Genomic DNA, 13,390 nt, shown 5'->3' with positions numbered 1-13,390 from the left:
CAAAAACACCTATGTATAGCCGTAAGTTATCCCCCCTGCTTCCCCTGGCAACCCTCCAGCACATCCTACCCAACCTCTACAACAGGGGTGTCCAAACTTTTGGGAAGGAGGGCCACATCATCTCTCTGACACTGTGTTGGGGGCCGAATCAATTTAATTTCAGATTTGAATAAATTTATATAAATGTATATATTTGAGATGAAACTTATATGAATAAATGAAGGTCTTGCAATAGCTGAAGGCCTATACAAGTCCTTGCACAAAGCAAGGCCGGCTTTTCCTTCGCTGCTGCTGCTGCATTACAGATGTGAAACAGCAAACAGTGGAGGAAGCCCTCATCCCACAGCTCATGCGAGATGTCAAACAGTTGCCTTTACACTGAGAGTAGTTGCATCTGAGAGTCCAGCAAATCTCCGGAGGGCCTTAGGCTTATTGGAGACTGGGGGCTCCCTGCGGGCCGGATTGGGAGTTCCTGAGGGCCGCAAGTGGCCCCAGGGCTGGGGTTTGGGCACCCCTGCTCTACAATATGGTCTCCTGTCACAAGGCTGAATCCAATATTTTTCACACATCAGGCCTAATGCCAAAAATTAGCTTGGTTTGGACATATCCATTGTCCTAGAATAGCTACTTATGAATTAGATGAGTAGCATCATTCAGAACCCTTATCAGCTTATTTAAAGTAGATATATGCAATAAAACCATGCTAGAAGAGCACTGAGAACACAAAACTGCGATAGTTGAAGGGAGAAATGCAAAACAGCAGAGATCAGATTGTTTCTTAGATAATTAGTACCTGAAGGATGTGAGAGCCAATGTTCAGGTCTACACTGTATTTTTATTTTACTGAGGAGCAGCCTCTGAGATGGCAAGTGGGAATGAAGGAGCAGTATGGGTTTTGGTGGGTTGGTATTGCTTAAAAAAAAATACCATCACACCCTTTGTTCCCTTCCTCTCATAACAGTCAGAGAAATGAGAAATCCTAAAATGTAAAAATGTGTTAGCCTGTTAGAGTTTTTATTACTGTCATATGCTTGCACAGAGTTCTACTTCATTGTACAGCTATACTGTAAACAGAAATGAATCACCAGAAAAACATAGTAATGGAACTTTAATAAATACACAATAAAGTTAAAACTATTAAAAAATTTGCATTTCATATAATATAAACTTCTCTTTTAAAAAAAATCTATTGTACATTTTGGTCAACCAGAAGCAAGCTTTAAACTAAAACTGAATTTTAAAGTATGGTCAAGAATTGTACCATGAGGGACTGTAACACTTGTGCTTTTGTGGTTTAATATATGTTTGTCTCTCTACTTTTGATAAGATATCGGTTTTGTTTTGTTTATGATTATATGTAACTTAAATACAAGTTAAGGCTTTTACCCTTTAGAAGGTATTCAGTACCACTGTGGATATTTCAACATTCATGAAAACACACAGGAATACAGTTAAGTTCAATTATTTGAACAACTAAGACCTTAACAACATTATATCCCCAACAAGAAACATTTTGCAGAAAGGGTACTCTATTTAGCTGCCTTCAGGAGCAGGGATCAAAATCAGTTAACTGTTTTTGTTCACCTACATGAAATCTAGTAATAAGGCTTCAATATAGAGAAAATCTCCACAATACAGATAGTATGGTGGATAGCAACACAGAGCTCCAGAAAAAAGCAGGGGTTTTATTATTTCAATGTTGACTTCTGCCTGCACAAAATGAACAGAAAAGCCCCTGCACACACAATTTGGGTTCACACTCCAGAGCAGGCAATTGATAATTCCAAAACAACATTTGCTGGACACCAACAATTTTAATTTTCAAGTATATGAGTAACCCTTTAAAATGCCCTCAAAGTCATGGCCTTACAAAAGGTATGCAATGTATGCTTACAATGTATGCATACATACATTGCAGTTGTCGGCTCATGGAGTAGTTGTTGAACCTTCTTTACAACCAGCATCACCTGAGCAGTACCAGTGATTAGGGTCCACCAGATGCTACTGCTCTATTACAGTATACAGTAATTGCTAGAGAGAATGCTACACATTATGATCAGTGTGTATTTGGCCCTTTTATTTCCTTTTTTTAAGCAAATAGTGTGTATGTGGGAGGGGGAATGCATGAGATGGCCCAAAACTTGTTTTGTTCTGTGATCTGTTTACATTCTATTTGAAAAACATAAAGCTAGCTATGTACCATGACATATCTTAGGACATTCTACAAAAATGGGTATCAACAAGGCACATTTTCTTTGGTTCATTAGCTTCCTTTCACTTTGAGCAGCCTCACCGTCCTGAGATATTGGAACATGTGCAAAATAAAGGAGAAAAAAAGAGATAAATTTCTAAACCTTCTTCCAATAACTGTGCAAATCATTTCAGGCAATGCATTTCAACTATAGATGAATATGTGCACATAGACCACAATCTAGAAAAACGTGCAATAGCCTCAGGGAAGTAAAAAGGGTCTGTGGATCTTTAAAAATGATGATTTTATCACTCAATGACTTTCACCTTGTTTGAAATTCAGTGCTCTTTAAACCTAGAAAAGAATGAAAAATATTATCAAACAAGCAGAAATAGGTGATGCATTATGAAGAGCTTGCATTTAATAACTTAAAAGTATAAAGCCCCCCCTCCCCGTATTTCCTTTTTTGTTTTAAAGACTGACATAACACAATAGATCAAAGTAAATAACTGCTAACTGGGTCAAGAGACAAGGAATCATTTATTTATTTAGTTATGTAAATATCTTTGTGAACTTTGTTAAAAAGTATTAATAATAATATCAATATCATTATTACATCAATAATAGTTAAAAATAGAAAAGATTTCTCTTTGCACATCCCTTGCCTGGAAAAGATATATACTGTAATTGCTTCTGGAAAATGTTTAGTGTTGTACTTTGGCACATGTGCAAAAGGAAGGAATTCCACAGCCTGTGAGAACAGCTTTCTCCTTGCCCTCATTTTTCTTATTTGTTGTAAAGAGGATACTTGTACAACATATACTTTACAGATGCAAACGTTTCAGTTAAGGGTAATATTGTAGAGCTACCATTGCCAAAGTACACATTTCCATTTTCTCTTTCTTCCCATGATCACTCATCAAACTTCTGTGATGCTTTAAATGATACCTGAAAAAGTCAGATTAACTCCCAGCATTGGAAACAGCAATGTCTTTTCAGCAGAAGTGGCTTCCAACCTAGTGAAACTGACTAGACCAAAAGTACTTGAGAATCTTGTCTACCCTGTTTTACTACTACACTGAAATACAGGGGATTATAGAAAATGCTGCAGATAGGAGTTAGGATGGGGAAAACAGTATTTTAAGAGCACATGTACTATTGAAGAAACAAGAATAAAAGTATATTGGGCAAATGTTTTCCAAGAAATATGGAAACCAAGTATATTTTAAAAACATCATGAGCAGTTTCAAAACAAATTATTTTAGACAAAATTAAATATTTGTTCAAGATAAAGAAAAAAACATTAATAAATGAAAATACATGCCACTGAAAAATAATGTAGCACTTGAAATACAGAAAGTAAGACAAAAAACTTACAGGGTCTGATCCATCCTACACTGAAGTTCCTTTCGTATAAGACGGAGTAAGAACTAAAATTAAAAAAAAATCTAGTCAACTTCCGAACAATGAGGATTAAAATGGACACTGACATTAATTTTTTATCCAAAGCATGATGGTGTTCTTAGGCTGAAATCCTGTACACACACGCACACACACACACATATGTGAAAATAAGCTCCACTGAACATAGTGGAACTACTTCCATGTAAACATGTATAGGATTGTGCTGTTAAACTAAGGGTGCAGTCCTAAGGCCTGGCTATGTCGCTATAAGTCCCTTGTGCTGGCCCAGCGGTGTCACAAAAGAACCATAAGGCACTTTTGTGCCACTGTGGGAGGAGGCAAGCCAGCACACAGATGTGTGTCGGCCTCTGGAGGCCAAATTTTTCAGCTGGCACAGGTGCATGGAGAGGGCAGGCAAACTGGAGATGATCCGGGGCCAAGGGAGGGCAGGCAGCAGGTGGGCCTATGGGCAGCGCAAGTTTGGGAGGGGAGTGGAACCAAGATCCTAACCCCCTTCCTGGGTGGCCTGACCTAGGGCTGCTTGGATCTATGCCACCTTTTTAGGTGGTATAAATCCAAGTGGCCCCATTTGGGCTGCTGCCACCAGTGGCGGACCTCCCATTTATTCTAAGGGGCAAATGCCCCAGGCGTGGAGCCTCATGTGCCTTTAGGACCCTACGGAAGCCCCTCTGAGGCTCCCGTTAGGGTCTGAAACTGTGCTTCTGTTTTTCCAGAAGCACAGTTTAAAGCATTGGGGAACATCAGAGAGGTTTTCCTGACGTGTCCTGGAGTCACGTGAGGCTCTGAGAGCTCAAGCTAAGTGGGGGGGAGGGCAGATTTGTGCATGGGGGCTGGCAACATCCTGCGGGGGGTGCCATTGTGGACCTTAGCCCTGGGGTGCAGGGTTGGGAAGGTCTGTCACGTTACTCAGGGTAAGGAGAATCAACGTCCCTTGACTGGGGTTGCACCGCAGCCAGCCCCAACCTTGCCTGAATACAACGCAGGCCAGTTGGCCTACCTGTTGCAGCTCAGGACAGGATTCAGCTGGCTGAACATTGACAAAAGTGTGAGTGGATGCACATGTGTGAACATAATAGTTGCAGAAAAAAATGGGAGGAGATATCTGGAGTAAGCTTGATTATGTGGGCAAAGTGCACTTTAGGAACTAGGACAGATTTCCATGTTCCCTGGCAGAGGAAGGGCATTTCAAATGTTCTAGGTAAGCGCCTCACACCAGCATGAGGTAGCGTCAGCTGTTAACAGCTTCTCCTCTACCCAGGGCTGACCGTTTCCCCAGTCCTGCCCTACCTCACAGAGAGATAGGACATTGGCTGGAAGGGCTTACTCGTTGGCTGTTCTGAGTAGAAGGGCATTCCACCCACCACTATTTTGTAAGCGCTATTGATGGAGGATTGTGTTTGCAGCGTGGCCGGTGGGCAGTATAAATTGTTTAGAGTTGAAGCTATGAGGTTGAACAAGTTTAAAAACAAAAAAGTTAGAAGAGGTACACAATCAGAGATGTCTTTGGTTGACATGTAAGGTGTACTTCTGGTTGGAGGCAGGATTGTTTTTTCAGCTCAGTAATACAATCTGGAGCAACAGTTAGCCCTGCAAGGAGAAGCCATTAACAGTCAACGCTACCTCATGCTGGCGCAAGAGGCTTTCCCAGAATGTTCGGAATGCTCTTCTTCTACCAGGAGTTCAACTGTTAAGTAAAATTCCCATTTTTTAGCTATAATGTGGCTAGGACTTACTTATGGGAGGAAGAGGGGTGGTTAGAGCTTTTATGAGAAATTAAGCAGGAAGAAAGTCTGTAATTCACTGATTTAATGTTGTTCCATTTTAAGTGCTTGGCATAGAATGGATTTTTGGTGACTTTTTATGCATTGCATATTAATTCACTCGCCACAACAATGTGATGACCTACACAATATATTAAAGTGAAGACAAGCATGTACAGTACTGTACACTATCTTATCTGTAGAGATGAAAAGCTATACTGTAGATGCAAAATGCCAAAGCCACCAGCAGGGGGAGCTCAAGTCTCTTGGAAAACTGGATAATGTGCAGACTGGGAAATAGTTCACACAACTCTAAAAAAGCACTGTACTGTAGTGTTAACAATTCAAACAATTAGTATTATCTCTCTGATGCTAATTCACTCTCAGTGGCACTAAATCCACTCACGTGGTTGGAGCTTCACCTCTTATGCTGTGGTTCTCCATGGCCAGGAGCACTTTCCATGAACAATGGAAGGAAGCTTTCTTAGAGTATCACTTTCCTTTTGTCCATAAGAAGGCATCCCTGACCAAGAAGAACCATATTAAGACCTAACCCAATAAGCATTTCCACTGATGTAATTCTCATATAATAAACACAACATTTTGAAGAAAAATAGAAGATTCTCAAGGAGGACTTCTGAACAGCAGTTTTCTGGAAAATTTACACTTGCCTGAGAAGAACCTCCCTATGAGCAATTGTTTCAGGAGTGGCACTGCAAATGGAGTGAAAGTATTCACTTGTTCAGAAGGAGGGCAATGCTTCCTTTACTTGCCTTCAATTCACTTTATGGGGATACCATATAGCCAGTTTTTTTTTATTTCAAAGATCTTATTTTAGTTTTCACTAAAAACAATAGTATTTGTCACCCTGATGCTTTTCAGATGGTAGGACTAAATATGAATTATTCACCACTGTCAACAACTGTGTATTTCAGACATAAGGTGAATCAATGCCCTTTACTAAAACTTGCTGAACAAATTCTTGGATACCTAGTTTATTTTGCAATTTCTTCCCCCAGTTGGTTAATACAGAAATTAAATTGCTTTCCAAGTCACTCAAGGTCTCTTTGGAATATGGGACCATGGATTTCTGTTAGTCCAGCTACTAAGTTCACACATTGCCATCAGTTTAGAGTTAGATTCTGTTCTGTAAGAGTGTTTCCATAGGAGGCTTAAAGCACTTCTTGCAGTAATTGCATCAGACAGGCTGACACGCAAATCTAAAATTGCCTCTTTTTCATTTTCTCTTTCACATTCACAAACACTTATGTAGCATGAAAGATGCTCAACCACAACATAAGCCTTCCAAGTGAAAGCATTCCAGAGCTCCTACTTTCCTCCTGTAAGACTATGAAGACAATCTCCTTCCCCATAGAGCAGGGAAATTCAGAATCTGTCAAGATTACTACATCTATTTCAGTAAACTCAATAAAAGTATCATTAAGGGATAAAGCCAACAATGTAGAACACAGAATACCCATGGTCTGAATCACCCTATTATAGTTCCCTTATATAGTCTCATCTCAGTGATATCCTATATTTTCCTGTTCGGAAATAGTTTTCAGACCATCTGGGGGTAATGAAACATAAAAAAGGGAATTAAATAGTACAGTCCCCAGGTGCTGGATTTTAGCATTACAGTATCCATGATGATATTTGGGGAATGTAAAAAAAAAATTATATCCTTCAGTTCTTTAACATCACTGCTAATGCACAAAAAAATATTATGGGAATGGAAAATGAAATGCATTTGAATAGATTAGTTTTTTCTGTCCAGTGTACTGGCTAAAAATTCCCTTAATGAGCATGCATCGTACAAACCACACATTATGAGAAATGCATGCTTTGGCCAGCTCTTTGTTTATTTATTTATTTATAGAATTTATATTATTATTATTATTATTATTATTAACAGTATTTATATACCACTTTTCAACAAAAGTTCACAAAGTGGTTTACAGAGAAACCCGCCTTTCTAACCAATGAAGAGCACTCAAGGCGGTTTAAAATTTTACTTAAAAGTGCATGAGGTACACAAAGCCATGGTGAGGGTTAGAGGAGCTTTAAATGTCTTCCGGCCCCATGTGCTATTTCTGGAAAGAGAAAAGCTTTCATTGACTTCAAGTTCTTTCCCTTCTGGAAATAGCACGGAAGGGAGGGGACAATTTCAATCAAAACCAAAACAAAACAGAGGGGAGATCTTGAAGCCCCCACTCCCACCCATGGTTTTGCCATGTCTCTACATGCTATTTTAAGTAATACTGTTTAAAAAAAACCTACCAGCCTACACATGGATTTCTCATAACAGGTAGTTTGGCACTTAAGTGCATTAAAGCTGCAATTACTTACTCCTGGATGTTTCAGAATTTTCCATCTGGCTACTTTGCCCACACTGTAGACTTTTACACTTTCAAACCAACTTCAACAATGCACTGAGTCTGCATTTTAACAAATGAGCCCAAGGGTCATAAACATATACAGGTTAAGTTATTCACGAGACTCAGAGTTCCCAGAATTCATGTGGATGGTAAAAATTGCATTAAAGCAAATCCATTTTAAAAACAATGTCCTTTAGCTCAGTGATCTAAAAACAGCCTTGCTAACATTTGTAACGCATCAAGCAGAAAATCTTTCCCCAGGCACTTAGAAAGGTTTCACTCCCTTCACCAGGAGCTGCAGCACGGGGAGGGAGGTGGGGGAAAGAATGGAGGAGGTGATAATCACTACTATTTAGCATTCTTTCATATGCACAGGGGAAAGGGAGGGGGTCACTTGCCTCTGAGTGAAGCTGTTCTAAGTGCCTGACAGAGAGAATGATTGATGGATTTTCAGCCAGCTGCTCTCTCTCACATTAATGAGGCTATTGTTAAACAACTTTTTTCCTTTAATTTCAAGGGCCCTTCTTATTGCCCTCACGGTTATCTCAAGGTTGAGATAAAACCCGTGAGTGAAAAATGGTGAATAATTAGGTTGTAGAACCATAGTATATTTTGACTCACTAATAAGGCACAGGCATCTGCTACTATCAGCATGTAAAAGACATTGTTCCAACCAGAGGGAGACAGGAGACCAGCTAACAGAGGCCCCAGAGCAGCACCTAAAAAATAAAAGTTCAGACTATTATTAAAAAGCAATGCAATATAAGACCCAATATATCTACTGGGCTGTATAATGTTTCATACTTGACCAAGCTTTTGAACTCAGACTTTAAAGAAATAGCATGCTTGAAAAAAAGCTTCTAAGGCTGCAATCCTATGCACACTTTCCTGGGAGTAAGTCCCATTGGACACAATGGACTTACTTCTGAGTAGACATGCATAGGATTGTGCTCTAAGTGTGCCACCATGAAACACTGACCACTTGGGGAAAAGCAGAATTAAATATGGAATGAATAAATAATAATATTACTCTTTAAATGGGACAGAACTGCAACACTGAGTCCTATATGTGGTTGACTGGCAAGCTTCCCTGGATGTGAAGGTCCTTATGTGCTACACCACACACCAGACTATTACCAGGAGCCAAGGAAATCATGCTTCCAACACCCCAGACTTATCAGAAAGTTATTTTTCAAATCCTGTCCTTGATCATGTTGCATATTACGGAGAAATTGGTCTCTCTTTTAAAGGTTTGGTGGGCTGTGGTGGGTGGGTTAGAGGAAAGGATACATCACATAATTAGGAATACTGTAAACTATGCTAAATTTTCTAAGCAGAATATAATCCTTTGTTACATTTCTGTCTGCATGAATCACACTGTACTAAGGGATCAGACTGCAAACAGCTCTTCTTTGATGCTAGACTGCCAGCCACTTGCTAATCATCTAAAATGCATAACTTATTCAAGTATGATTGGGTTTGGACTTGTCTTGCTTTCTATTCTATATTGGGCAGGGGTGAAGGTTAAGGAGACATAACAGCATCTTGAATTTTTCAACATTAGGATTAGTTCTGTAAGCTGGCCTTGTGTTATGGACATCTATAAGTAAGAATCTTTATCAGAAAAGCCATTTCAATTCACCAGGTCTATAGTTAAAGAATACTGCGCAGCCACTAATTGGTTAAAAATGGCAGGTAGAAGGGCATCTTTGCTTCATCCCCACCCTGCCTGAGGCAGTTAATTGGTTAAGGCTGCAGTTTTCAAACTGCAGGGGCTTGGCTGTACTTGGCTATGGAGTGATTGCACTCCACCTTCGCAAAACCGGAAGTGGAGCTGATCGCTCCACTTTCACTTCTAAAGCTTCAGGAAGCCCTGCAGACAGTCATGTAGGGCTCCCCGCACCCCCAGGAGGCTGCAGGAGGCCCTGGTAAGTGCAGCCAAGCCCCTGCCACCCCCTGAGCAATGTGATCCTGGAAATCGCATCAGTCTCCTCCCTGCCTCCTCCCTGCCCCTTAGAGGAGCTGTGCAGGTGTTTCAGTTTCTTACATGATCTGCAGTAACTGTCATCTGCTACTGAAAACACTTCCCCAAAGTAACAGTCTGAAGTTACCTGGCTGCTGAATGAGCCTGAGTAGGAATACTTCATTCTTAGGCAATTGGTCTTGCTTGGGATTTTTTTTTTTGGTTTGTTTCTTGTCTATTTCAGCCTGTTCAAGGGATGGCTGGAGCATTAGCCAGGTTGATCACAACTGGCAGGAATAGTGCAGGTTTGCGATTAAGAAGAGGACTGATGTGCACTCAGGTTTGACAAAAGCCCATATTTGATCTCCAAAGGTTGCTTGTCCTGGGGATGCTGGCTTGAGACCTTCTAGTTTGGAATTGCAGTCAACCTTAAGGGCTGCTCAGCTTGGGGACATGGTGCAATTCACTTTCAACCCCCTATCAAGGGGTTGACGAAAAACAGATCCCCATTTGGACCGAAGTTTATTGTTCTGCCACACTGTCGCATGACTTCCAGTTTGATCGTGGGACAGGGATACTCTGGGCAGTCGCCTCTGTTGCCTGGTGTCCCAAAGGCTGTGCAACAGGACATCTGGGCAAATGCAACTGCCCAGAGTGTCCCTGTCCCACGATCAAACTGGAAGTCATACAGCAGAACAGTAACCTCTGCTCATGGGGCGGAAGGTGTTACTCCAAACCCTGGATCCGGCCCCCGAGGTTTCAAAGGTCCCGATCTAAAACAGTGATCCTCCTTAAGAGGAGGAAACTACCTAAGTGCTTGTGGAGGTGGGGGGTTTATAGCAACGCAATCTCCAGAATCATGCTGCTGCTGGAGAAGGGGGGGGGTTTCTGGTTTACCTGAAACCAGCAATGGGGTTGGGGGCTGCGGGAAGCCCCGTGGACACCTTTGCAGGGCTCCCCAAGCCTGGAAAATAAAGAAAATCATGAAAGAAAGTCACTTCTGGTTTCTGATCGTGAAACAGGAAGTGACTTCTGATTGTGATTTTCTTTATTTACCAGGCTTGGGAGCCCTGAGAAGGTGTCCGTGGGGCTCCCCACACCCCTGGACCCCGTCGCTGGCTTCAGGTAAGCCAGAACCCCCCTTCCCAGCAGCAGCGCGATCCTGGAGATCGCATTGTTGCTGTCCCCCTGCGCCCACCCTTACAGGGCCAAACCTAAGTGCTTTCTTGGTTGATGGGCTGCAACCCACCAGTTTGGGAACCACTGATCTAAAGTACCTTGTCTCATGGCATATTGGGGGTATGTTAGCAATATCTTACCTACAGAACCTGTTCCATCAATGATGGCTGTAACAGTGGAGAGCGCTCTTGCATTTCCCTGAAGACTTTTATGGGTTCCCTTCAATGAAAAAAATTCAGTACTTAATAATTAAGTATATAAAATAGGAATATTGGCAACAGTTTTTTTTCATTATAGTGAACACCTCTGTCTGCTTCTTGAAAACACACTGGAAAATATAACATGAACAAGATGTAGCCAAACAGCTTAATAGTAATTGTTTCATAGCAAAGTAGGTTCAAATGTTCTCAATGAAATGAATATCAGCAGCACATTCTTGTTACCACATTTGTTTAAGTTCAAACTGTGTGCACCAGAACTTCTGAAAATTTTCCAGGTGAACTTCTCTTGAAAACTTTAAAAATGGTCCTAGTCTCATGAAACTGAAATTTGATTAAGTGTTGTTTCTGATAACTCCTGTTTGATAGAGGTATTTTAGGTGTTTAAGATTTAATAGCTAAACAACAGTATTTTGCAAACTTTCTGAACACGGGCCCAGCTTCTTCTGACCTTACTGTATCTTGTGGCTTCCCTGTCAGGTCTCAGCTGTCAGGTCAGCATGCAGAAATCATTTAGAATAGTTGCAATTAGCCACCTACTGCTGCATGTGAGAATTCAGGGAGGGAGAGTAGATTTGCAGTACTTGCATTAGAAAAAGAACAGGGCAGTGGTTCTCAAACTTTTTAGCATTGGGACCCATCTTAAAAAAGTTTCACTTTACCAGCTACTCAAGCCTCTGTGGCTATAATTGTGTTTGGGCAGCAGTGCTCCCCCAAAGTAGCAAGTTGTTTGACACTTGATGCACTAGCCTAATCTACCTTGTTAGTTTCACAAACTACCAAAAATGGGATTGGGATTCACTGGTGGGCCATGGACCCACAGTTCGAGAACCACTGGAATAGGACATCTCCTTTGACCCAACCTAAAGCCATAGCCTGGAAACTATTATTAGAATAAACCAGTAATATTCTTAAGCTTCCTTCTTCCCAAATCAGGTAAAGATGATAAAGTTATGGAGGACATCCTCACAAATCTACTTGTGTATCACTGTGGATCTCCTGCAAGTTAGCATTTAATCCACAAAGGGCCAATGGGAAAAAGATGGCTCCATCTATCCAGGATTCTGTTCTTTTCTAGAACCTTTTCCCAATTAGAGGGCTTTCTCTGCCCCCCCCAAGTTGAACCCATCCCATAACTTGAGAACCACTGTCCAAACAGCAGCTACAAGTCTAGATCCCCCTCTCCCCATAATATTGCGCAACTTACTCACTTTGTAACAAAGTGTTTGTTTTCTCATTTCCCAACTGCACAATGGATGTCAGGGAGCAGGTCGATACAGAATATGATCACAGGAATCTTGCTGATTATATGGTTCTTTGGAGGATAAACTTGCTATATGCAAGCAACGATGCAGCATTTCCTAATACAGCATTATGAATTCCTTTTGCATGTATTTCAGTTTTATATTAAAATATGACTCAGTGAGTCTTGTTAAATTTTAGGAACAAAACTGTTTTATCTTTTTTTTCATTTAATAAGTATGATAGAAGATAAAACTGACATTAACAGTTAAAAAAATCCACATTCTTGTCAAATGAAAAATGGCTAATGCATCGTGAGAATTAATCTATTACAAGTAGAACAAAAACATACTCACCAAATCAGCTGAGACAGCTGTTGTGATCAATGCATAAGGGCCATTTACAAGAGCTCCACAGATAAGCAGCATAACTTGATTTAAAAAAAAGTAATTAAGATTTTCCAAATGTATGCCAACAATAGAAGGATTGTGTAAGACTAATTATTCAATGTAGCTACATGAATATAAACAGTAGAAGGGCTTTTTCCAAAACACCCAATAAAGTAAAAACAATGATCATCCAGTAGATTATTCTTGGCATACATCTGAGACACAGATATGGAAGAAGTTTCACAGCAAAGAGGACTGCCATCATCATTAACCTTGTCTGACCTATTGGAAAAACAGAGCTGATTTGATCAGAGAGCTTACTATTGCCATTTGTTTGAGAGGGCCTTGCCATACCTGCTCTCATGTCTAATCCTAGCTTTCTCTTACCCTTCTACCATTTATGCCGATTACCTTGAACCCAGCAGCCTTCAGGGTTCAAGGCAAGCAGAGGTGACACAGACCCTCTCTTCCACAGGCCCAACTACATTGCATATCATTGCCTTTGTATAGTCTGTAGTTCATTAAAGGCAAAAGAGAGGCAGAGAACGCTTCTTGTACAGAAAATGGTACTATGCTGTATTTCCAAATTTGCCAATTTTGGCCATCAGTGTCAGCTCAGCTGCTACTTGATATTGGGGATCAAGA

At 40.7% G+C, this 13,390-nt stretch overlaps 1 protein-coding gene across 1 annotated transcript in view; it reads right to left on the bottom strand.

The window, feature by feature from the left end:
* Positions 1 to 2,000: 2,000 nt before the first annotated feature.
* SLC37A1 (solute carrier family 37 member 1) overlaps positions 2,001 to 13,390 on the bottom strand; it is a 38,411-nt gene continuing 27,021 nt past the window's right edge. Inside the window, exons 14-18 of the mRNA XM_066620788.1 lie at positions 12,713 to 12,786; positions 11,037 to 11,115; positions 8,376 to 8,473; positions 3,569 to 3,621; positions 2,001 to 2,545 (exon numbers count right to left, since the gene is read on the bottom strand). Coding sequence (XP_066476885.1) covers positions 2,530 to 2,545; positions 3,569 to 3,621; positions 8,376 to 8,473; positions 11,037 to 11,115; positions 12,713 to 12,786 — 320 coding nt within the window. The 3' untranslated portion in view covers positions 2,001 to 2,529. The remainder of the gene's footprint in view (positions 2,546 to 3,568; positions 3,622 to 8,375; positions 8,474 to 11,036; positions 11,116 to 12,712; positions 12,787 to 13,390) is intronic.

Source organism: Tiliqua scincoides, chromosome 3, assembly GCF_035046505.1.
Source record: "Tiliqua scincoides isolate rTilSci1 chromosome 3, rTilSci1.hap2, whole genome shotgun sequence".
Classification (NCBI taxonomy): domain Eukaryota; kingdom Metazoa; phylum Chordata; class Lepidosauria; order Squamata; family Scincidae; genus Tiliqua; species Tiliqua scincoides.
The sequence above is the reverse complement of the archived record's forward strand: the minus strand, read 5'-3'. Positions and strand labels throughout refer to the sequence as shown.